Genomic DNA, 25,815 nt, shown 5'->3' on the forward strand with positions numbered 1-25,815 from the left:
CACTCATAGCTCTTTCTCTGGCCTCTGCACACCTCTCCTCCTCCAGCCACTACCATGCTTTTCAGGGTACAAAATACCAGTTTCCTTTCTGTCTGCAAAAGGATTACTTGAGCTGCAATCTAGACCCAGAGAGACATCAGCAGTGATATGTCTCTGGGGCTGAATAGGAGCAGAATAGCACTAAGTGGTACTCTCCTTGTTCAAACAAGAGCTGCCATTATCTCCTGCGCATTACCTCCTGGAGTGCAGCTCTTAATCAGCATGAAAATATGGTGCACTTCAAGTGCATGGCATTATTTCTTCCTCCTCTTTCTTTCCCCCTTGGCAGAGGCTTCAGCCCAACCAAGTTGCCATCCTACCCTTGCTCACTTGCTTGGGCCAGAAATGCATGCAGGTTTGCAAACAAAGAGGCAAAAATACCCCCCTTTCTTTTCTTAAAAAGGCAAGAACTAGGAGGAGTTGGCCTGATGCATTGAAGTGAGCAGAATTAAGGCTCCCCCTCAGAACCACAAAATTCACCAGCCAGAGCCAAGTGCAAAAGAGCTGTTCGACAATGGAATGGTCTCCCTCAGGAGGTGGCAGACTCTTGTTCTTGGAGGTTTTTAAGCAGAGGTTGGATGGCCACCTGACATGGATGCTTTAGCTGAGATCCCTGCATTGCAGGGGGTTGGACTAGATGACCCCCAGGGTCCCTTCAAACTCTACGATTCTCTGATTCAATGTACAAGTTGAACAAAAAAACAACAAAAAAGAGTACCTCTGAGAAGCTTCTGATACTAGGAATTGGTTCTCAGTACCAGAAGTGACTTGACCTGAGTGTCATTTCATACAAATTCCCATTCCAGAATCATATTTTGGGTGGGAAAGGATGTTTTGTTGTTGCTATTGTTAAACAACTAGGAGTTAGAAGCAGGGATGGTGAACCTCTACATTTTCCATTACACTGCTACTTACAGCACCCACAAAGTTTGTCCCATGATCAGTAAATAATTAATCCAATTTTCATTCCTGTATTTTCCAATATTAAATTTATTGCTTGCTCCCAATAGCTGCATACTTTAATAGCTCTAAACAGCCAGCTTGTTTCTTTGGTTTTTGTTGTTTTTAATTGGGAGAACATGGGTCTCCTGCTAAAAGTGTCTCTGGATACTGACATTGCAGATCTCAGATTTAGCTTTTAAATCTCACTTTTTTCCTGTTCTTTTTTGGTAATGGAGTGATCTAGGCCAGAAAATGGGGCATTTGCTCTGTTCACAAAATCTTTTATTTTGGAAATCAGTTGCTTCTGGCAGAGCAATAACAACACTTTGTGCTTATATAACACCTTTCACTGGAGGCCTTCAAAAGGGCTTGGATACATGCATCTCTGAGAACCTTTCTGGCCTGTCAGATTGATGCTGGAGTTTAGAAGTGTTGCCTGCTTCTGAGCACACAAGGAAGGAGCAGGCCTTTGGCACTCAAACATTGGCAAGTAGAGGCTACTTTTTATTCAGATGTGAGCCTTTACCTGTCCAAATACAGACATAAGGATCTCCAAAAACCTTCTGTGCCACCGGGGCCTTTGGGGCCCTCCCCTGAGAAACCAAAGGCATATCACTGCTCCGTGCCTGAAAGAGGCCACCAGACCAAGGAATGTTGCAGGCCTGTGTCTTCAGGTCAGAGCACTGACCCTTCAAGGACCTGAGAGAGGTGGTTGGGAAGCAGAGGCTTAAAAGTGTTCAGTTTGCTCTCCATCTTTGTTGGAGCAATTTTTTCCCATGGACCTACCTGTGCTCAGGGGATATGACAGTCATGGTATGAAGGAAGTTTCCCTCCTTCTCTCATAGCACTAGAACTTGTTGAGATGCAATGAAGCTGAATGTTGGAAGGTTCAGAATTCTGAATCTTAAGAAATAGTGACAGCGAAGATTAGACAAACCATGGAGGAAAAGGCTATGGGACTGGGGGCACATTTGGAATTTTGAGAAGGTGCCAAGGGTGCCAGTTACAAAATGGCTGCCACCAGGAATGGAGCCTGAAAAAAATATCCGCCTCCAAAAGTGGGAAAGAAAGAAAAGATATGGGAGCGTAATATGGTTCAAATATGGAAAATCTTTTCAATTAACTTCTTTTTCAGACATTGCTATGTTTTGTAGTCTGTTGCTGTAGATGACAGCTAGAAAATAAAAAATCATTGAACCCAGGAATAATTCTGAACTACAACCGCTGGTCATACACACACTTGCACAGCAACACAGCATTGCCAGTGCCTGGGGTGTGCAGGCACACGTTGGACGGAGGATCTACCAGTCCAGCCCTTGCTGCCACCACTGCTGGACTGACGCCACCCCCACCGGAGCAAAGTGGGGCTGCACTCAGCTACCTGCCTGCCTGCACAGCGGGCAGCCTGCCCGGCAGATGCAACCCTTGGTGGGCAGAAAGGAGCACACAGCACACAGAGGGGCTGTGCTGGTGTCACCTGTGTGGGGGTGACTGGTTCACCCCCCACAGCCCCCCTGGCACCCCCATACTATACCTTTCCTGCACATGCATAGTCACAAATAAAAAGAAAAGGTTGGCAGATAAGAAAAAAGATACAGGAAATACAAACCATCCCTTAGAATACAAACAAACCATTGCTTAGTTCAGGAGTGAAGTGACAGAAAGTACTCATGGAAAGTCAAATAGAGTGCTGCTCCTTCCAGGTTTGGGTCAAACCAAATAGCATTACAAAGCTATGCATATAATATGCAATATTTTTCTTACACTTGTAAATCAGTCATTTTGTTATTTTTTTCATTGAACAGAGCAGTGTAAACCACATGTGTCATTGGAGTCATTTTAGAACCAGGTAAAAAAAAAAAATTGTTTTGCCCCTCCATGCTCCCCATCCCTGCTGACCTGTCCTGTATTTTGGCTGAACAAAGGTGGCAATCCCAGTAGCAGTTTCAGCAATACTGGCCCAAACTAGTGTGATGTTTGAGGCTGAATGTCATGTACAAGTTCTGAAAATTGGAGGTGTATGAGATGAAGACATTAGCATTTCTGCCTTTGCCCTGTGCTCTTCCCTCCCCAGACAAGTGGGGAGCAATCCATGCAGGGGGAAAGTGCTGATGGGAGCAAGGAGGCCTCTCAAAAGTGCCTTCGAACAGCAAGAACTTCAGAACAATCAGGAAAAAGGTGGTCCTTGTCACCTTTTTCTGAGGGCCACAGGGTTAAATTGGTTTAATTTGTCAAGTAAAGCTGATTTGATCCACGGGAGACAATTTGAATATATGAAAACACATTTTAATAGATGGGACTGACATTTCAGAGAACTTTTGTTTATTTTTTTAGACCTGGTATGCTACTCTGCTGGGGAATGTGTATACTTTATTAAGGAGAGGTCTTTTGTTTCTGAAAGCAACCTCTGTTTAGATTTTTCTTACGAAATTTTAAGTTGTTTCATATTTTTCTCAGTATCTCTCCAAGGTTGTCTTCATTGTTTTGGTAACATGTGGTAAAGCAATTAAAATGCCGGTGATTCATCAAATAAAAAATATTTAATCAGTGGACTTTCAAATATCAATTGCCAGGATTTGAATATTCAGTGGGCATCTTCTGGAGGTGATGGCTTTGAAAAAAATATAGTAGATATAAAACTTATTCCCCAAATCCACAGCTCAGTATAATATAAATGGTGCACACAATTGTAAACTCAACAAACTACCTGTTTGTTGAGTGGATTTGTTACCACCAGTATTTATTTATAACAATCTAGTGCTGTTGACACCCCATTTATGGGTGCTCACAGTGGGGGCAAGGGGAACAATTCCCCCTCCAATGAACCTTCATGCCCAGATTCCCAGCTTTCATTAAGAAAAAGAAAAAGAGTAAGGTTCTATCATTCTTAGAACCTGAGATAGGAGACAAAATATACAAACACTCTTCTTGTGAGAAATTAGCCTGTTCCCTTTCCAGTGTTTTACTCCACTCCCTCAAATAAATAAATAAAATAAAATACCCCCACCCTGTAAAAATCCCTGCAGACATCTATGCCCCCATCCCCCCCCCCATTTCATATCACGGACAAACAGGACACCTTCCCTTTGCAGCAAACTGCTGGTGTTAAAATAATTTATCACTTTTGGTGGGAAAAAGAAATAACAGATTTCCCCTGTGTCTGCTTTTGTGTTTTGTTGTAAAATCACAGGTTTCGATCCAAATGCACTCCTGGAGGCTTAATGGAGGATATTCTTTGTGCAGGGAGACACAAACACACACCTCTATATAATCAGAAATAAGCATGGTTTGTTGTCTTTTAAATAGGGGTGCTTATGGTGCTGGCATCTGCCAGTTTCGTCTGCACTGGAGATGTTCACCCAAGATGGTTACTGGATATTTCTGACTAACTGTTGCATCCCATTACTCTTCTAGAAGTACATTTCCAGAATCAGTGACTTTCAGGGGTGAACACTGTTGACTTCCAGAGGCTGGGTTTTCCACTGTTTCCCCATTAACAACAAATATTTCGCTTGGTGATACTCCTAAACTGTGCTCCTAAAATTTTCCTCAGAAAGGGAACGGTGCTATGCGATGACATAACTTGGCTTTGTTTTTGTTTTTTTTAATAATTTTTATTAAGTTTCATATTACCAAATTAAACACATCAAACCAATTAATCCAAATTATATCAATACATATCATGTAATCCAATTGTTTTCCAAATTATAAATTTTTGCGGGGGGTACCCATGCTTCTTGATCAGCAGGAGTCCAATCCTCGAATATTTCTGCTGCTTTCATATTAAGAATGATATTTCCAGTCCCCTCTTCTCAATCCTTGTCGTTGCTCATTTTCCTTTTCATTCACCTCCGAGTTGCTCCGCAAGTGGGTTGAAAAAAACAGTCTTATTTGTATTTCTGTGTAGACTTTGTACTGCTCTCTCGTAAATCACTCTCATCCAATAGTCCAGGCATTTCCGCTCGAGCAAGCAATCGCCATCTTGTCGTTCTGATGAAATGCAGTATAAAAGTTCGCTCGTTAACTTTCCCGACCTGTTGCATTGTAAATTAGTCTTTTTCCAGGAGTGCTGCCCCTTCCAGTTCACAATCTCATTGAAATAATAAATCTTCGGCTCGCCCTCCCCAAGACCAAACCTCCTGCAACATAGGTCTATCTTTCCGCATCAAATCTCCATTCTTACTGCGTCACAAAGAGAGCCTTTCTTCTTTCCAAATCCTTTACAGAGTAAAACCTTTAAATTCATATTATTCCCACACAGTTCGTTTTTAGTTGCATCCCATTACTCTTCTAGAAGTACATTTCCAGAATCAGTGACTTTCAGGGGTGAACACTGTTGACTTCCAGAGGCTGGGTTTTCCACTGTTTCCCCATTAACAACAAATATTTCGCTTGGTGATACTCCTAAACTGTGCTCCTAAAATTTTCCTCAGAAATGGAACGGTGCTATGCGATGACATAACTTGGCTTTGTTTTTGTTTTTTGTTTCCCCAAGACCAAACCTCCTGCAACACAGGTCTATCTTTCCGCATCAAATCTCCATTCTTACGGCATCACAAAGAGAGCCTTTCTTCTTTCCAAATCCTTTACAGAGTAAAACCTTTAAATTCATATTATTCCCACACAGTTCGTTTTTAGTTCCATTTGCCAATTAGTTGTTGTGACGGATCTTCTAAGAGGGAGGGTTATTAGTTAATCACATAGAGCAAAAATAATAAAAAGTCATCTCCCCCCCCCCTTTCAGTTCCGTTGCATTCCATTCCACATACCAGCTTATCTGTAGTACTTTGATGTAATCTTCCGTCTCAATCTTCTTCATTTCAGTGGCAAAATTGTTAGCAGATAAAAACCTCCTGCCTCTCTTGAAGCATGTGCGTTATCTTTCTCCAATTTTTTTCCTTTTAACTAGTTTCGTTCCTGGAAGTAGCTTCCTTTTAACTAGTTTCACTCCTGGAAGTAGCTTCGGAGGAGTTCCGAAACTCGCTGAGGGTTGTACACCCAGTGCCTCACCCCATCCTTCTTCCGAACTCGGGGGTGATTTATGGCAACAGCGGGTGAAAACTGCATCTCTCCCCCCTGGAGAGATGAGGGAGACTGATTTACTCCCCATAATCAGCCTCTAATTACCTCGTGCGAGCTGGATAGATGTTAATATCCGCCTCAATGAGTTCACCATGAGGAAGGAAGGGATGTGATTCAGGGGCAAAGCACCTGCTTTGCTTGCAGAAGGTCCCAGGTTCAGTTTCTGACATCTCCAGGCAGGGCTGGGAATGTCCATTGTCTGAAACGTGGGACAGCCTCTGCCTGTCCTTTTAGACAATGCTTTTAGACAAGGTGGGCCCAAGTTCCTCTCTTGTAAACAGCCAGACAGCTGGTGGAGAGGAAAGGGAACAAGGCATGTTGATCACAGTATGTGGGGTTTATTATCTCTTTGGATCAGAATTTTGTTGGCACATAATGCACCATATTCCTATCCCCATGAATGGAAGTTTTCACAGTTGGCAAATGGTTCCATTGTTCACCAAATAGATTTAGCAAGCTGGGTCAATGTTTATAGGATCAATTTTGTACAGCAAAGAAGGTCAATTTTTAATTTGCAAAACATGCCTGCATACACACTTATGCAATGCATATCATCCAGTCTGAGTTGAACACTTTAACACCTTTTGCTTGAGTCTCTTGTTGGAATCAATGGTCCTTAAAAGTGATTGTTAATACTCTGCCCAGGAGTGTGAGGTGGGCTTACACATATGTTTCTTAATCTAAAGGTTTGTCTCAGATGACTCAGAGGACCCTGGAGCTTGTGTATATTCTGTGAATTGCTGAATTGCAGTAAATAGAGCCTATGGGCATCTTTTAGGCATGAATACTCAAAACACGGATGCAAAACTGTTCTAAAGTTTTCTGCAGGTAACACACTGTTTTAGTCATCTCTCTGTAGATTTAAAAAGTCAGAATTTCTGTCCTACTGCATTTAATAATTTAACATGAGCTTTAATGTTCAGGCAGTTGTTGCATTTCCACCATTAGATCCATTTCAGTCCGGTTTTCGTCCTGGTTTTGGGACGGAGACGGCTCTGGTTGCCCTAACAGATTATCTCCGTAGACAACTAGATTGAGGCGGGTCAGGACTGCTGATCCTTTTAGATTTGTCAGCAGCCTTTGACATGGTCGATCATGATCTTCTGGACCACCGCCTCGCAGACGTGGGGATACAGGGCATAGCCCGTAACTGGTTGTGCTCTTTTATCTCTGGTCGGGGACAGAGGGTGGCACTAGGGAGGGAAATGTCGTCGCGCCACTCCTTGGTGTGTGGAGTGCCGCAGGGCGCAATTCTCTCCCCGATGCTTTTTAACATCTTTATGCACCCCCTTGCCCAGATTATCCGGAGCTTTGGCCTGGGCTGTCACCAATATGCTGATGACACTCAGCTCTATCTGTTGATGGATGGCCACACCGACTCGGCCCCGAACACACTGACCAGATGTTTGGAAGCTGTGGCTGGATGGTTTTGTGGGAGCCGATTGAAACTAAATCCTTCGAAGACAGAGGTCCTATGGCTAGGTCGGGATGGCATGGGGATGAGGGACCAACTCCCTTCTCTTGCGGGGGCCCAATTAGTGCCATTGCCTTCCGTTAAGAGTTTGGGTGTAATCCTTGACGCCTCCCTTTCCATGGAGGCGCAAGTTACAGCAACAGCCAAGGCGACATTTTTCCACCTTCGCCGCATCAAGCAATTGGTCCCTTACCTTTCCCGCCCCAACCTGGCCACAGTGATCCATGCGACGGTCATCTCCAGGCTTAACTACTGTAATTCGCTCTACGCGGGGCTGCCCTTGAAGCTGTCCCAGAAACTCCAGCGGTACAGAATGCTGCAGCGAGGCTCCTCACGGGGTCTTTGCCATGGAAACATATTCACCCAGTGCTTTTCAAGCTGCACTGGCTCCCGGTGGAGTACAGGGTCAGATTTAAGGTGCTGCTTTTGACCTTTAAAGCCCTTCACAGCCTAGGACCCTCATACCTACGGGACCGCCTCTCCTGGTATGCCCCACGGAGAGCCTCAAGGTCCATAAATGACAACACCCTAGTGGTCCCAGGCCCTAAGGAAGTTAGATTGTCTTCAACCAGAGCCAGGGCCTTTTCAACTCTGGCTCCAGCCTGGTGGAACGCTCTGCCTCATGAGACCAGGGCCCTGCAGGATCTGATTTCTTTCCGCAGGGCCTGTAAGACAGAGTTGTTCCGCCTGGCCTTTGGCTTGGAGCCAATTTGATTCCCTCCCTCCCTCTCTTTCTTTTTTCTTTTCCTTCTCCTCCTGCGATGAGGCTACATTTTAATATTTTAATGTTCCATTATTTTAATGTTGTATTTTACTTTTGTTTTTAAGTTGTAATCATTCATCTTGTTTTTATTATTGCTTGTAAGCCGCTCTGAGCCCGGCCTTGGCTGGGGAGGGCGGGGTATAAATAAAATTTATTATTATTATTATTATTATTATTATTATTATTAATCTCTTCCATTAGGGTAAAAAAGAAGGTCTAAGTGCCCAATTCTGAGCTCAGATCTACTGGGCTGAGCATATTAGGATCCAGTCGATCTCTGTCTCAGCTGGGCGATGCCAGCATAAGTCTCTAAACCCAGCTGAGCTGGAGATACAGTGCTACCTCAAGTTACAAACGCCTCAGGTTACAAATGCTTCAGGTTACAAACTCCGCTAACCTGGAAGAGTTACCTTGAGTAGAGAACTTTGCCACAGGATGAGAACAAAAATGGTGTGCCAGCGGCGCAGCGACAACAAGAGGCCCCATTAGCAAAAGCACGCCTCTAGTTAAGAACAGTTTCAGGTTAAGAATGGACCTCCAGAATGAATTAAATTTGCAACTAGAGGTACCACTGTATGATGGCATAAATCTCCTATCATGGTTTAGCCAGTGCTCAGCCAGCTTAGTCAAGATGAGTGGATATATATCTTATTTCCCAGGGAAAACCCACTTCTCAATGCTAAATCACAGCAAACTGGAGAAAACCTGAATTGCTGTTTGCTTTGACTGAGCGCTGGAGAGTGGTTTTCCCCATGGAAAAGCATTGGGATGAGAGGAAGTGTAGAGAAGCCCTCACTTCCTTGCTTGTCTCTGGCTGTGTGGCATATTATTTATTTATTATTCTGTATTAAATGTCTAAACTACCCTTCATCTGAGGATCACAGGGCAGTTTAGATATATAAAAAAGACAAAAATACATACCATAGTAACAAACAGAAACAATTAACCCCACCCCCATTTTAATAGGCCACAGATTGTCTAATTGAAGGGACGCAGGTGGCACTGTGGGTTAAACCACAGAGCCTAGGACTTGCCAATCAGAAGGTCGGCGGTTCGAATCCCTGTGACAGGGTGAGCTCCCGTTGCTCGGTCCCTGCTCCTGCCAACCTAGCAGTTCGAAAGCACATCAAAGGGCAAGTAGATAAATAGGTATCGCTTCGGCGGGAAGGTAAACGGCGTTTCCGTGCACTGCTCTGGTTCGCCAGAAGCAGCTTGGTCATGCTGGCCACAAGCTGTCTGCGGACAAATGCCGGCTCCCTCGGCCAATAAAGTGAGATGAGCGCCGCAACCTCACAGTCGGTCACTACTGGACCTAATGGTCAGGGATCCCTTTACCTTTTCTTGTCAAATTAGCCAGAAGCCTGGGAGAAGAGGAATGTTTTTGCCTGGTACAAAGATATTGTTATAGATTTTGGAAGAATTAGCGAAAGCTAAAATCAGTGACACGCTTTTCCAACAACACAAGAGACGACTCTACACATGGACATCACCAGATGGGCAGCATTGAAATCAGATTGATTATATTCTCTGCAGCCAAAGATGGAGAAGAAGTTCAAGAAGGACACTGACAAACTAGAACGTGTACAGAGGAGGGCAACTAAAATGGTCAAAGGCCTGGAAACAATGCCTTATGAGGATCGGCTAAGGGAGCTGGGCATGTTTAGCCTGGAGAAGAGGAGGTTAAGGGGTGATATGATAGCCATGTTCAAATATATAAAAGGATGTCACATAGAGGAGGGAGAAAGGTTGTTTTCTGCTGCTCCAGAGAAGCGGACACGGAGCAATGGATACAAACTACAAGAAAGAAGATTCCACCTAAACATTAGGAAGAACTTCCTGACAGTAAGAGCTGTTCGACAGTGGAATTTGCTGCCAAGGAGTGTGGTGGAGTCTCCTTCTTTGGAGGTCTTTAAGCAGAGGCTTGACAGCCATATGTCAGGAGTGCTCTGATGGTGTTTCCTGCTTGGCAGGCGGTTGGACTCGATGACCCTTGTGGTCTCTTCCAACTCTATGATTCTATGATTCTATGATTCTATGGAGAAGCTCTATACAGTCAGCAAAAACAAGACCTGGAGCTGACTGTGGCTCAGATCATCAGCTTCTTATAGCAAAATTCAAGCTTAAACTGAAGAAAGTAGGAAAAACCACTGGGCCAGTAAGATACGATCTAAATCAAATCCCTTATGAATACACAGTGGAAGTGAGGAACAGGTTTAAGGATTTAGATTTGGTGGACAGAGTGCCTGAATGGATGGAGGCTCGCAACATTATACAGGAGGCAGCAACGAAAACCATCCCAATGAAAAGGAAAGCAAAGTGGCTGTCCAACGAGGCCTTACAAATAGCGGGGGATAGAAGGCAAGCAAAATGCGAGGGAGATAGGGAAAGATACAGGAAATTGAATGCAGATTTCCAAAAAATAGCAAGGAGAGAAAAGAAGGCCTTCTTAAACAAGCAATGCAAAGAAATAGAGGAAAACAACAGAATGGGAAGAACCAGAGATCTGTTCAAGAAAATTGGAGATATGAAAGGAACATTTCGTACAAAGATTACCATAATAAAGGACAAAAGTGGTAAGGACCTAACAGAAGCAGAAGACATCAAGAAGAGGTGGCAAGAATACACAGAAGAGTTATACCAGAAAGTTATGGATGGCTCGTACATCCCAGGTAGTGTGGTTGCTGACCTTGAGCTAGACATCCTGAAGAGTGAAGTCAAATGGGCCTTAGAAAGCACTGCTAATAACAAGGCCAGTGGAAGTGATGGTATTCCAGCTGAACTATTTAAAATTTTAAAAGGTGATGCTGTTAAGGTGCTACACTCAATATGCCAGCAAGTTTGGAAAACTCAGCAGTGGCCAGAGGATTGGAGAAGATCAGTCTACATCCCAATCCCAAAGAAGGGCAGTGCCAAAGAATGCTCCAACTACCACACAATTGCACTCATTTCACATGCTAGCAAGGTTATGCTTAAAATTCTGCAAGGTAGGCTCAAGCAGTATGTGGACTGAGAACTCCCAGAAGTGCAAGCTGGATTTAGAAGAGGCAGAGGAACCAGAGACCAAATTGCAAACATGCTCTGGATTATGGAGAAAGCTAGAAAGTTCCAGAAACACATCTACTTCTGCTTCATTGACCATGCTAAAGCCTTTGACTGTGTCAACCACAACAAACTATGGCAATTTCTTAAAGAAATGGGAGTGCCTGAGAAATCTGTCTCCTGAGAAATCTCTATGTGGGACAAGAAGCTACGGTTAGAACTGGATATGGAACAACATGGATATGGAAAGGAGTATGACAAGGCTGTATATTGTCTCCCTGCTTATTTAACTTATATGCAGAATTTATCATGCGAAAGGCTGGGCTGGATGAATCCCTAGCCGGAATTAAGATTGCTGGAAGAAATATCAACAACCTCAGATATGCAGATGACACAAGCTTGATGGCAAAAAGTGAGGAGGAATTAAAGAACCTTTTAATGAGGGTGAAAGAGGAGAGTGCAAAATATGGTTTGAAGCTCAACATCAAAAAAACAAAGATCATGGCCACTGGGCCCATCACCTCCTGGCAAATAGAAGGGGAAGAAATGGAGGCAGTGAGAAATTTTACTTTCTTGGGCTCCATGATCACTGCAGATGGTGACAGCAGCCATGAAATTAAAAGACTCCTGCTTCTTGGGAGAAAAGCAATGACAAGCCTAGACAGTGTCTTAAAAAGCAGAGACATCATCTTGCCGACAAAGGTCCGTATAGTTAAAGCTATGGTTTTCCCAGTATGGAAGTGAGAGCTGGACCATAAAGAAGGCTGATCGCCGAAGAATTGATGCTTTTGAATTATGGTGCTGGAGGAGACTCTTGAGAGTCCCATGGACTGCAAGAAGATCAAACCTATCCATTCTTAAGGATAGGGCCTGAGTGCTCACTGGAAGGACAGATCCTGAAGCTGAGGCTCCAATACTTTGGCCACCTCATGAGAAGAGAAGACTCCCTGGAAAGGACCCTGATGTTGGGAAAGATGGAGGGCACAAGAAGAAGGGGACGACAGAGGATGAGATGGTTGGATAGTGTTCTCGAAGCTACCAGCATGAGTTTGACCAAACTGCGGGAGGCGGTGGAAGACAGAAGTGCCTGGCGTGCTCTGGTCCATGGGGTCACGAAGAGTCGGACCCCTGCAAAGTTGATGGGCATTGCTATTCAAATAGTGTGCATGCACCATATAATGTGATTGATTTTGTGGGGTGGGGCTTACCTGGGCCCCCGCAATATTACATTCTAGTTGGCCACCGATCCTGGGAAGGCACCTGCAGCTCCCATTGCCATTCCAGTGCATGATGGCCTTGCAGAGACCCAGCTATAGTGGAGGCAGCAGCAGCTGCACGACCAGCCGATGCCGTCTCACAGTGGCTAACCAGTGGTCTATGGGAAGCCTGCAAGTCAAACTTGAGCACACTAGGACTCTTTCCACTTGTGATTCCCAAGAAATCATATTCAAATGCATGCCTGCTCTGATACTGGAAATAGCATGCAGTTAGCCATCATAACTTTACAGCAGCAGAGCGATTAAGTTCAAACAAAAGAAGAAGGGGCGGGGGAGCAAGCTGGTGCCATCATCAGTTGTCTAAGTAAATCTCCTAACCCTGAATTTTAAAACATTTTTTCGTCCTGGTCTTCCGCCAATTTCTTCCTCCTTTCCTTCATGCTCCCTCCCCTTTGTTTCCAAAAGCTTCAGCTCAGCTCTAAATTACCCTAGAATTTGGCCTCTGTCCTCAGTGCTTCAGGATTAATACAGGCACATTCACCCAAAAGAGCATATATCATGTCGTCTTAACATCTCCTCCTCTGCTACCCCAGGAGTGTGGGTGGGAGATGTCAAAGTGTCTGGCTGCTTAATTCCAGATTCCAGCCCTCTTCCCCTTCTCCTGCAGTCTCCCTGCAAACCTCCCCTAGCAAATCCTCTCCGCAATATAGCAGGGCCCCAGCCTCTGGCAAATTTCAGGCACATAATGAGTCTGAGATGCTTCTGTTTATTTTTCATGCACACTCTCAAATATGCCTCATGCATACCTCCAGTTCCTTGATAGTCTCTGTTGTATAGTTTATTTCTTTGTAGAGGCATATTTGATTATCCATCCCCTGCTGGTTGAGTCATCTGAAATGCATCTCAGACCATGTGGGGATTTGTAATGTCTCAACAGGATTTATATTGTAATATTCAGTAATGTTCTCCTTCCCCCTACCTCCTCTCCCTTACAAGCTTTAGGATTTTAAAACACACACACCTATGTCTCACATTAAGGGGAGTTAGATGCACCAATTATTTAGCTTCCTTATAAAGGAAGAGGTGAGGAACTAGGGAGGAAGCAAGGTTAAATGCTCAACAGTGCAAAGGACTTCTCATTTGATGGCTGAGAACAGTTTTTGCTGCAGGGGCCACATGTGGGGGTGGTCACTCACACTCAGGCTCATTGAGTGCATGCTGAGATTTTGTTTTTTTCTCTACCTAATCAAAACACAAATCCAGACCTATTGCATATTTTATGCCACTGAAAGCTACTTTTTCACAAGCAGGTTTCATTCTGAAAATAAAAACTCACACAGATTATTTAATTCCACTGTTTGAAAATGGATGGAGGCAGTCCCAGCTGAATACAGGATTAGACACTATAAAGGATAAAGTAGAAGCAAAAATATTGTTGCCTTCCACTCCCATCTCTGAGTAGTGCCAGATTCCAGGGGTTCCAGGCACTTTCCCAGGGTCCACATTTCCTTTTGGAAATGAGGCACAGTGGAGATTGTGGTGTCTTTATGATATATGGTTTATAGGGTTCAAAAATTCATTATGACATAGTGTAGTTAACGATGATCATCCTGGACAAATCTGGTTTTTAATTCCATGTGAAACATTTTATAATGAATAGAGTACTTTTCACAAAATGTTTTCTGAGAAACCTTTGTACCACAACACATTTTTGAATTTCCTTTTTATCATAATTCTTCTGCTTCTAGAATTCTATTGTTTGAGAACCATTATTTAATTTAATAACCTACTATGTTTGAAATGTAATATCAGCTTCTGACATTTTACCAACATCAGTGGTGACACTAATAGAGGGATACTTATAATTAAAAATAATATTTTGGCAATCACCAATATTCTTCCAAACCATGATATTAGTAACGATAACTATATCTCCAGTTTTTCTGTTTCTTTATATAATTTCCCATGCTTAAGCTTTTCCATCTCTTCAAAGTTATTTGTTATCATTTTCCCTTGTTACGTTCCCCCGTTCTCCTAGAAATCAAGTTCCACACATCTTCAAAACAAAGGCACATGCAACAAAAGAAAACACAACTTGTCCCCCTGGGCACATTATTTAAGAACCTGTTTGTGCTCCCCCTCCCCCACACTGTATGATGACACCAATGACAATCTTAGCTGCAGTGAACATTCATTTACCAGCTGATGTACATGTTCCTGCACAACTTCAGCCATCAAAACTGTGTCAGGAGCTCATCCTACTCTCGAATAGGACCCTGGCAGAGACACGTGCCCGACTGACATGTTCACTCCTTCCTGGTCGATCATTCGGGAGCTCCATAAGCTTTCTTCTGCCCGAACATCACAGCGACCGATGCCAACAGACATTGACACACTTAGTTTCTTGCCTCTCTGAAGAAACAGTGTCTACCCTTACAGCCTTTGGGCGTGGTTTCCCATACCTTGAGGACAAACCCTGTACCCCTTTCAAGACTCTGGGTTTCAAGACCTGTGTCGAGCCACTAGCCACAGCTAAATCTGCAACAGCTGTGTTAGCAAACTCCTGAGCATACCTGGTTGGCTTCTCACCCTTCGTAGCTCCTCCTGATCTGCGCACCTGGTGCATCTCCTCCACTGTATCAGTGGAACTCACCTTAGTGCACCTGCTGTTTATAACAGCAACAGACTTGGTATCTATGGGGCAATGGGGTAGCCTAGGAAAATACACACATTCCCCCCCCCCCCTGCTCTGCACTCAACATCCCCAGTGAGTAAAATCAGCTTGGTATGAGGCTTTAGTACTCTGTACAAGCCTCCATACCACAGGAAGAATCTATGCTCCCTGCCTCGTGATGTCTCAACCCACATGTCAGACCCATCCATTGGCACCCTGGCTTTTTCTGGGTTTATCTTGTCATGAGGCATCTGATCAAGGTCTGTATTTTAAAATGAGCTTAAAAATATATTTGCAAATGTTTGTAGGTTTCATGCCAGGCAGAAACCAGCTGGCTAAGCACTCTGGCAGTGTTTATCTTCCTGCTCTCCTGGACAAGGGCCCCCTTGATTTATGGCAGTAGCAGGAGACACGTTACTCAAAGTTGTAAAAGGGAATTACAGGCTGGGAGCAAAGGTTATACTGACCCTACATATTAGAGAATACAATCAAGCTGCAAAAACACTAATTAAGAGTTGGTAAATAGTTTAACAGAAAATAATACCATGTGCCTCCCATCAGATTCTAGCCATATTTTCCCAAGGTTTAAGGTATCTGGAGAAGGTTAAAGGGCAAAGAGCTAATGGGGAAAGCAGCTGGCTGGGAAAGGGGGGTGTAAATAGAAGAGGCTTCCTTTTGAAGCTGTTTTTACTAAGTTCCTTTTTTTTACTTTGCAAAAGGCCTTTTCTTCTAAAAAGCTATCTATGTTATGTATGAGACTTGTTGGCAAAAGATTTAGAAAGTTAGAAATGTTAGATTCTTATGTTAGATTCTTATTTCATTGATGGTATGTGAGAATGTGAACCCAAGATCTCTGTTTAAGATAGAATTTAATACCATGAGCCATCTGTTTTAGCCATTTGTTTTGAAGGGGAAGCAGGGGCAAAAGGTGATCTGGTAATTAAGGTGCCTTGTCGAGGCAAATGTAAGATATATGGCTACTTGTCTGCTATTTATGGATAGAAGGAAATATAGCTCTTTGTCTCCCATAAAAGGTAATAGGAAATGGGTGTATCTTTTATTATTGGTTCTAGCAAACAGCCAATAGGAATTTCAACCAGGCTGATTGCACAGAGGCAGCCAAAGGAGGAGCAAGGGGGCTGGGCTGAGGAAATATAAGTGCTGGCCATCAGGGCTGGAGTGGGCAGAGCTTTGGTAACCATATACCACTGTGCCTATCATTTATTTGTCTGACAAATAAATTATTATTTTAATTTCTCTATTGCTGCGTTGAATATTTCATTCCAGCTAAGCGTTAACCACAAGCACGGTGCTACAGTCACATTTCCCATCAGAAACTGTCTGAATCCAGGGAAAGACCTTGCAAACTATGTTTGCCGAGCATATCGCTCTGTGACCTTGGAACCCACATGTCAGATCCAATCATTGGCATCTTGGCTTTTTCCAGGTTTGCCTTTTCACTGTCATCATCACCAATAGGGTGCTTTTGTAAAATACCCATATTGCTTCCCTCTTTTGCTTTGTCCTGAGCACGGGTACATCTGACCAACTTCATGTCAGACAGCAGCAATCTGGGAGCTTCATGCTTACAACCTGAATGAAAAACATGGTTAACAGACAAAACATTACATGTCTCTTGAACCATTCCACCATCCCCTATCTTAACATTATAACATAGCAAGAACAAGCCATTTACACAATAAACATCACAATGTAAAATGTCGCTTTCGCTCTTCTGGGTTGTTTCACTCTGTTTGTTGCCATAAACAGAACAGCCACACTGCACCAGCTGGGCTTCTTGACCTGGAATGAAAAACATGTTAGACATCACAGCGTTACAGCTTTTCAGTTCTACGATCCAGGTGCTATGTACCCCCAACGAATCTCCACTCAACTGGTGGATCGAATCCTTCTGTGGCGTACACCTGGTGAACCAGTCCCATCTTCCACAAAGGTGTGCCTTCGCTTCAGATTCTAGCACAAGAGATTCTTGCACCTCTGCCCTGGAACAGTTAGTCACCACCTCTGCACTGAAGCTCTGTATCTCTGGCCTTACTTCATGTCACCTGTCAGAAATGCTGCAAACCTTCCTGGCTTTTGGAATCTGTCCAAACTTCTTACAGGACAAACTTTCCACTGCTTTCCACTGGTTGCAGTGATGGTTGCGATGATGTCACAGTCAGTTCCCCTTCTTCTCCTTACATTCTGGAGAGTCCTCTCCCCAAACAGGAAACAATGCAATTTTCCTCTAAAACGCCTCCAAACACAACTGGAGCTTTTGCTTTCATTGCCTCTCATATAATGTGGGCATCGGAGACAGCAAAGTCCACCTCTCCAAACTTCTCTGGCATCCTAGATAGCCTGTCGCCATCTTGGAATGTCCAAGTGTGTTGCAGATGAAATTCCTGCTGATCACACACTCTGGCTGTTTGCATCAGACACAGCATCAAACTGCTTTTGCAGCTTTGGGAACAAAATCACTGCTCCCCCACATTCCTAAACTCACAGGGAGAATCAGAAGAATCCTGCCTTCTCAAAGTTCATGCCTGCTACTTCAACGCAGCATTGGGGGAAATTGCTCCCTCCCCCATAGCTGATGTTTCACAAACAGCTATTGCCTTGGCAAAGCTTGCCGCTGCACGAATCCAGCTTCATAAGCATCGGGGTATGTCCTCCCTTCTGTGGCACATAAATCAAGGCTACTTTCTCGGCAAAGACCTGCCGCATCAGGCATTCCCTCTAACTCAGGGACTTGGGATTTTTTTTTTTTTACCCCTCCAAAAGGTCCATTTGGCAGCTTAGTCCAAGCTGTTCTTATCAGATGGCTATAAATCAAGCCTTCTTCTGCCGGCTTGCCTTTTACTTTTGCTATTAGGCACAGGCTTTACTCACTATCTCCTTGCAGCTTTCCCCGCTTCCGTCTCTGAAGAGGCTTGCCTCATGCTGCTGGTTCCAGGAGACTCCAACCGGGACAAAAACAGTCCTCGGTTCTTCCTCTGCTGGCACTGGGTCTGTGGCCCTGATCCCTGGGCCCATGACTGTTGTCAGGAGCTCGTCCTACTCTCGAGTAGGATCCTGGCAGAGACACATGCCCGACTGGCATGTTCTCTCCCTCCTGGTCGTTCGTTCGGGAGCTCCATAAGCTTTCTTCTGCCCGAACATCACAGTGACTGATGACAACAGACACTGGCACACTTAGGGATCCGCAGAGTCTTCGCAGCTTGCATGACAGACCTCAGCAACTCCGCATTTTGGCTAATCTACTTTATTTACATACACGGAGCTCCCTCTCTCTCTAGCATCAGACAGCAAAGAGAAAGAACAAAGGACAATAGAACACAGTAACACAAACATCCTGTCTCCGTCACTTCCCACTCTGTGGAGTCAAAACATACACCGTCATGTGATAGACAAAAATCCCATGACTGCAATCATGGAGTAGGAATTCTAACAAACTGATCATAGCATAACTTGTCTTCCAGTAAAAGCCTCTCAAATACCTGTTGATGATAGAGACAATCATGTTGGAGAGAATTCAGCTTGATTTATTGGTCTATCTTGTTTTGCACAGCTGCATCTTGTCTTATAAATGGTCGTCCTCCCTTCCAGTTCCTTTCAAAAGCAGAGTCTAAATTTATGAACTTGAAAAGTCTCTTGGAAGGTCAATCTGGATTTTAATGTGTTACATCACAACTAGCACTTGGTGTAATAAACAAAATTTCACAAGATTGAAAATTGAGGCTGCTCTCAATTTGTTCGTAAATTTATTGTGGCATCTGATGCTCTTGAGCAGTTCACTGTTAATTTTAAAATTAGACCAATAATGCCAGCAGTAAAGAGGAGGAGGTGGAATTTAGATTCACCTAAAAGGAGGGGAGCAGGTGGCGCTGTGGGTTAAACCACAAAGCCTAGGACTTGCCGATCTGAAGATCGGCGGTTTGAATCCCCGCGACGGGGTGAGCTCCCATTGCTTGGTCTCTGCTCTTGCCCACCTAGCAGTTCGAAAGCATGTCAAAGTGCAAGTAGATAAATAGGTACCACTCCAGCGGGAAGGTAAACGGCATTTCCGTGCGCTGCTATGGTTTGCCAGAAACGGCTTAGTCATGCTGGCCACATGACCCGGAAGCTGTATGCTGGCTCCCTCGGCCAATAAAGCGAGATGAGCGCCGCAACCCTAGAGTCAGTCACGACTGGACCTAATGGTCAGGGGTCCCTTTACCTTTACTTAGAGTTGCATGGGGATTGCCACTGCACACCCAGTGGAAGAAAAAACTCTTGGGTAAAGTTACAACAAAGTTATTCTAGAGATTGAAGAGCAACATTCAGAAATGACCCAGAGACCTGGAGTGCTTGCCAGCCATCTCCTCCTGACTTCAGTTGGATCTACCACCCAGCAGAGACAGCATCCTCAGCAACTCTTGTAGCAGGACCCTTTAGAACTCTCCGAGGTCCGGTCTACTCTTTGTGTGATCTGGACTTCTGACCTGGATTCTGCCTGTTTTGCATTTGAGCCACAAGCACCCACTATGCTGGGCAGTAGGAAGCTGCCTTATTCCAGATTAGATTATCTGTTCATCTATTCCAATATTGCCTGCTACCTGGTCTTTTTACCTGGAGATACCAAGGATAAAGTGGGACATTCTGCATGTCAAACACACACTCTGCTACAGAGCTACAGTCTCTCCCCATAGCCTGGGCTGTGGTTAGGATTGGCTAAGGTGCAAGGTCACAAGGAACCTTTGTGCTCCCAAAGAAGCAATTCACCTAAGCAAGTTGACTTATATGCAGTGAGCAGACTGCTGCCGTGACTACATATCCCCATCCTCTAAACCACATTTCTTGCCTTGCTGTAGGGAAATCGTAGGAAGCTGAGGCTGAAATATTTGTCTTGCCTAAGGCCCCCTTGCAATGAGTGAGAGTTGAAAGGAAGACCTCCTGCATCCTGTAACTCCCAGTGGATGCAGCTGCATTCAGGGACTGGTACAAGGTCATACCATGAACCACCCCCTCGACCGACCAGGTGTGTGAACCCAGGCCTCTCCAGCCAAAGTCCAGCATGCCAATTCCTACCTCACCCTTTTCCCAAATTACTTTTCTCTGGCTGTCAGCTGATCCCATTAATTTGGTATATTGGGTTGTATCTAATGCTAGTCCTGTTCAGAGACGAGCCACTGAAATGAATAGGCATGGTTAACTTAGGTCCATTAATTTCAATGGCTCTACCCTGAGTAGAAGTTACTTGGCTATACCTTTTGCTATCTACTCCTATTTGGGTATCCTGCCTTTTTCTTTGGCAGGACTCAAGATGGCTCAGAGATAAAACAGAACCAGCTAAAAACTTAAGAAAAACCCCAATAATTAAAAACAATTAAACATTCATAGCTGTCTGTTATGTTTCTTTGTACTTTGAACTTTTACCACTACACTGCTGTTAACTTCAAGAAATAGCTTAGCTCTGTCAGAGGTGACTGAGCTATGATGGCTGTTTTCACACATGCAAAGTATACTATCACTTAAGTTTGCAGTCCCCAAACTGACAGGGACCCAGTGAAAGGGTACAATTATCAGAGGGGATTGTGCATAGATTGGGATGAAGCTGTGGCTTAAAGATGAGCTTGTTCAGCTATGTAGTGTCTCTCTCTGTGTGTGTTTGCTTGGGCAGAAACAGATATGCAGATGCAGAGAAATTTACCGTATTTTTCTCTCTATAGGACGCACCGGACCACAAGACGCACCTAGTTTTTAGATGGGGAAATCAAGAAAAAAAATATTATCCCCCCCCCCCCCAGCCTCAAAGAGCAGCGGGCAGGCTGCGCGCAGCCTGTCCACTTCTCCCAGAGCTTCTCGGGGCTGCGGGGGAACCCTGGGTTCCCCCTCCAGCCCCAAAGAGCAAAGAAGCCAAGACAGCGAGTGGGATCCATCCCGCTGGCTGTCTTGGCTTCTGCCATAGCTGCGCAACCTCTCCAGCTGGGAGCTAAACCTCTCCAGCGCGGCTAAAAAAGCGTGGCTAAAGAAGCCAAGGCAGCCAGCGCGATCCATCCCGCTCGCTGCCTTGGCTTCCTCTTTAGCCTTGCGCAGCCTGGGGGCTTTTCCTGCCTGCCTCCCCCCTGCATTCGCTCCATAGGACGCACAGACTTTTCCCCTTAGTTTTTAAGAGGGAAAAAGTGTGTCCTATGGAGCGAAAAATACGGTAATATAAGAGCATTCACAGATGGAACACTCCAATTCTAACTGGGTCAGTCAGAACTAAATGATCTCTCCCTCATCACAGCAGGTCACATTCGTGTTCACATACGGAGAGATTAACTTTACTATTAATAATCTTCTAAGTAAAAAAGGGAGATAAAGCCTAGGCAGAAGGCAATTTGAATATTTAAAATGTTTTATATCATTTTAAGGTGATAAAATGAAAAATCTTGTGCTAACCTTTTTTGCCAGCAGCTGCAGAATCTTGATGATAAGTCCCATGAGGATGACAGCAAGACACGGTGGTTGGAGAAGGGGCTTTATTTTAAAAAAAGAAACATATAGATTTGATCTATTCTTGTCTTTTTTAAAAAAAGCTTTTTGGTAAAAATATCCCTTTAAATTATTATTTTTTTTACAACTGTCTAATGTTTATCGTAGGTAAAAATAGCCACTTTCTGTATATGGCAAGAATAAAAAATAATGTTTTACAAAGAGCATCCCACCCATCTAATATAGTCCCAGTTAGGGCACCAAGCACAGGATCAGCAGGTGGCATTCTCATGCAGAAAGAGTCTGGCATGAGCTGGGGGGTGGGACTGCTGTTACTGTGGGACTTACACTAAATAAGGATAGCACATCTGCTCATCCTGTATATTTCACTATACAATAGAAATGTAAGAATGTCTTTGTGCAGCCTCAAATAGAGGATTTGTAGTGCTGCAACACAATCTTGGATTTGCTTGAGGTGTGTTAGGGGTGCAAAAGTAAATGCATGTTGCACAACAATGGGGGGGGGGGTTGTGTGCAAGAGGGGAGTTGCACAAAGGAGTAGAGAGGAGGATGCATCAAACCATCAAAAGTAGAGTGTATTTCAATCATCCCAGTGGGAAGCTCACAAAAGCACTGATGACAGAGGTCCAATCCTGGTCCAAGATCTCTGCCTTTACCAAACTTTGCCCCACTTTCAAACTTTCCCATGCAGCGTCTAGTTGGGCTGGATCTCTCAGCAGCCTTTGATACCATCAACCAGACATCCTTCTGGACCGTCTAGAGGGGCTGGAAGCTGGGGGCACTGTTATACAGTTGCTCCTCTCCTTCCTCCTGAGCTGTGTCCAGAAAGTGGTGTTGGGGGGATGAGTGTTCGAACCCCTGGGCCCTCACTTATGGGGTGCCTCAGGGTACCATTCTCTGCCCCATGCTTTTTAACATCTATATGAAGCCACTGGAGAGATCATCAGGGGGTTTGGGCTGGGTGTTCATCAGTATGCGGATGATACCCAGCTCTACCTCTCTTTTTAATCAGAACCAGTGAAAGCAGTGAAGGTCCTGTGTGAGTGTCTGGAGGCAGTTGGAGGATGGGTGGCGGCTAACGGATTGAGGGGGCGGGCGGGGGTGGGGGACTCCCTGGTCCTGAATGGGGTAACTGTTCCCCTGAAGGACCAGGTGCGCAGCCTGGGAGTCATTTTGGACTCACAGCTGTCCATGGAGGTGCAGGTCAATTCTGTGTCCAGGGCAGCTGTCTACCAGCTCCATCTGGTATGCAGTCTGAAACCCTCCCTGCACACAGACTGCCTCACCAGAGTGGTGCATGCTCTGGTTATCTCCCGCTTGGATTACTGCAATGTGTTCTACATGGGGTTACCTTTGAAGGTGACCCGGAAACTACAACTAATCCAGAATGTGGCAGCTAGACTGGTGACTAGGAGCGGCTGCCAAGACCTCATAACACCGGTCTTGAAAGATCTGCATTGGCTCCCAGCAGGTTTCCGAGCACAATTCAAAGTGTTGGTGCTGCCTGGTCTGGTAGTGGCCTCGGCCCAGTATACCTGAAGGAGTGTCTCCACCCCCATTGTTCACTGAGGTCCAGCTCTGAGGGCCTTCTGGCGGTTCCCTCACTGCGAGAAGTGAGGTTACAGGGAACCAGGCAGAGGGGGGTCTCAGTAGTGGCGCCTGCCCTGTGGAACACCCCCCCCCCCATCAGATGTCAAGGAAATAAACAACTATCTGACTTTTTAAGACATCTGAAGGCAGCCCTGTTTAGGGAAGTTTTTAATGTTTGAAGTTTTATTCTGTTTTTGGTCCTCTGTTGGGAGCTGCCCAGAGTGCCTGGGAAAACCCAGCCAGATGGGCAGAATATAAATAATAAAATGTAGTAGTAGTAGTAGTAGTAGTAGTAGTAGTAGTAGTAGTACCAAATGGAGCCAGCACAACACATTCCTCCCGGCGGCTGGTGGTGGCAAGGAAACAGTCCCTGCAATGTGGCCAAAGCACATGCAGCTCCCTGCCAGGATGGAGGTCACACAGAGGCCATGTCCTGCACTTTGGTCAAGGGCACAAATCTGCCCTGCATGGCACGAGGCTCTTCCTTCCTCGGAAGCCTGAACTGCAGTCTTGTAAAATTAAAAACACGTCATTTTACTCTGCGGATATCCTTCTACCAATCTCTCCAAGGTAAGGATGGAGGGCAAATGCAGCAGAGTCCAACTTGAGGACCTATTTTACAGAACAGGAACAATATATGCATTGGGGTGGGAAATCTCAGGTCTAGGAGTCAATTGTGGCCCTCCAGACTTCTCTGCCTAGCCCTAGGTCATTCTTTCTCCCTAAGCCATACCTCCCCTCTCTTCTGGCCTGCTCAACACCCTCCTTGAGTACTTCTGCCTGGCTGTACTCAGGAGTTAAGCTTGCTAGAGGGGACCCTCTTGGTATTTCCACTGCCTTCAGAAGCTTGCATGGAGCAGCCTGGGGGAGGGGATTCTCTGTGGCAGCCCCTGAGCTGTGGAATTCCCTGCCTACAGAGGTGTGTCTGGTACATTCACTAGGGGGTTTCCATCACATGCTGATTTAGTGCTTCTGCACATGCGCGGTCACCAAAACCCAGAAGTAATCCGTTCCGGTACTTCCGGGCTCAGTGCGATGCGCAACCCAAAAACACACAACCTGAAGCATCTGTAATCTGAGGTATGACTGTAAAAATAATATAGAAATCTCTGGTGTTTGTGTGGCTGAAATGTCACCCCCTGTGCAGAAGTAACAGTCACCCACATTTTGCCCCTGCCCCCCCCCCGTACTGCATGCAGGTTTTCTCCTTGATTGTGTGTGTATGTCGCCCCCCCACATACACATGTGGCAGGCTTATTTTTTAAAGGCAGGGTAAACAAATAGAGAATGCCATGCCTTTAAAATGCTTCTTTAAATCTTGCCCTGTGCTAAACCAGTTAAATCAAAAGAGGCACTTAAAGAGGACATCGTGAGCCTGATATCAGATTTATAAAAGAGGATTATGGTAGTTAACACTCTTTCCCATATTAAACAGCTTCTAAGAAACTGAAGCTTTTTTTTTTAAAAAAAACAAAACGTTTTATAACACCCGGCACTAACAAATCAAATAGCTTTGCAGATATTAATTAATAATTCACCCCATCACTTCTTCTGCTTTATGCATTGCTTCATCCAGCAAAAGCCGAGAAAGAGCAGAGCCACCAAGGAAAAGAAGGGTGGAGAGAGAGAGAGAGAGAGAGAGAGAGAGAGGGAGGGAGGGAGAGAGAGAGAGATGGGGGTAGGAATGCCCTCTAGACATCTTTTTTATTGTGTGTTCATGATGAATTGTGACCATCGTGGTCCTGGGGCAGTTACACCTGACCCCATTTTCAATACTGTTGGTGCCTGAGAAAGAGGACATACCACTTTGTTTCTGTTAAATGCCCTGTCATTTCCTGATTATATCCTGCAACTTTTCATACCACAAATGTTCCTGGAGGTTCCGTTCTTTTTATCCCACTTTTGCTTTGCCTCACCATAGGGCAACAGTGCAGACACATTGGGGGATGCATCACAGAACAGCTAACAAAGGGCAGTGATGTGTCAATGGTCCAGTATAGATCCACCACTGATGCACAATGAATGTCTCCATGACATGTTATTGCCTACACCAGCAGAAAAACACCCATCTGGAGGGGCCCTCAGGTAGTCCTGAAGAGAGGAAGTAGCTATATTTGTTTATGGAGTATTTATTTCTCAAGCTCCTCTTACACAAGGAGGCAACCTTGAGCTAGTCACTGTCTCTCAGCCTAATTGACCTCCAAAGGTTGCTGTGGGGGAAGATGGAGGCAGGGGACCCAATACGTGTCACCTTATGCTCCTTTCAGGAAAGATGGGATATAAATGGAATAATCATCATCATCCATAACACTTAAGGCAGTCTTCTCCAACTTAGCACCCACCATGTGTTTATTGGACGGAGCTCATAATATCTAGAGGTCACTAGGCTAGGGAAGGCAGGTCCACGGAGGCTCTCTCTCAGAAAGTTGTTCCAAAGGAGAACCAGGAGTTTATATGAGCATCTTGCATAGTAAATTAGAAACTGGATAGGAAAAAATAAATAAAAATCTTTCAT

The 25,815-nt window shown here is 44.7% G+C and overlaps 1 protein-coding gene across 3 annotated transcripts in view; it reads right to left on the minus strand.

Annotated features, from left to right (window-relative positions):
- Positions 1-25,815, minus strand: part of ZMAT4 (zinc finger matrin-type 4) — a 246,193-nt gene that overhangs the window by 26,207 nt on the left and 194,171 nt on the right. Inside the window, exon 6 of one of the 3 annotated variants that reach the window (XM_083456649.1) lies at positions 16,554-16,823. The exons of the other annotated variants lie outside the window; for them this stretch is intronic. Within the exon in view, the coding sequence (XP_083312775.1) occupies positions 16,561-16,823 (263 nt within the window). The 3' untranslated portion in view covers positions 16,554-16,560. Of the gene's footprint in view, positions 1-16,553; positions 16,824-25,815 lie in introns of those variants that run through there. 3 annotated transcript variants of the gene reach the window in all.

Source organism: Podarcis tiliguerta (assembly GCF_965153285.1).
Source record: "Podarcis tiliguerta genome assembly, chromosome: 8".
NCBI lineage: Eukaryota > Metazoa > Chordata > Lepidosauria > Squamata > Lacertidae > Podarcis > Podarcis tiliguerta.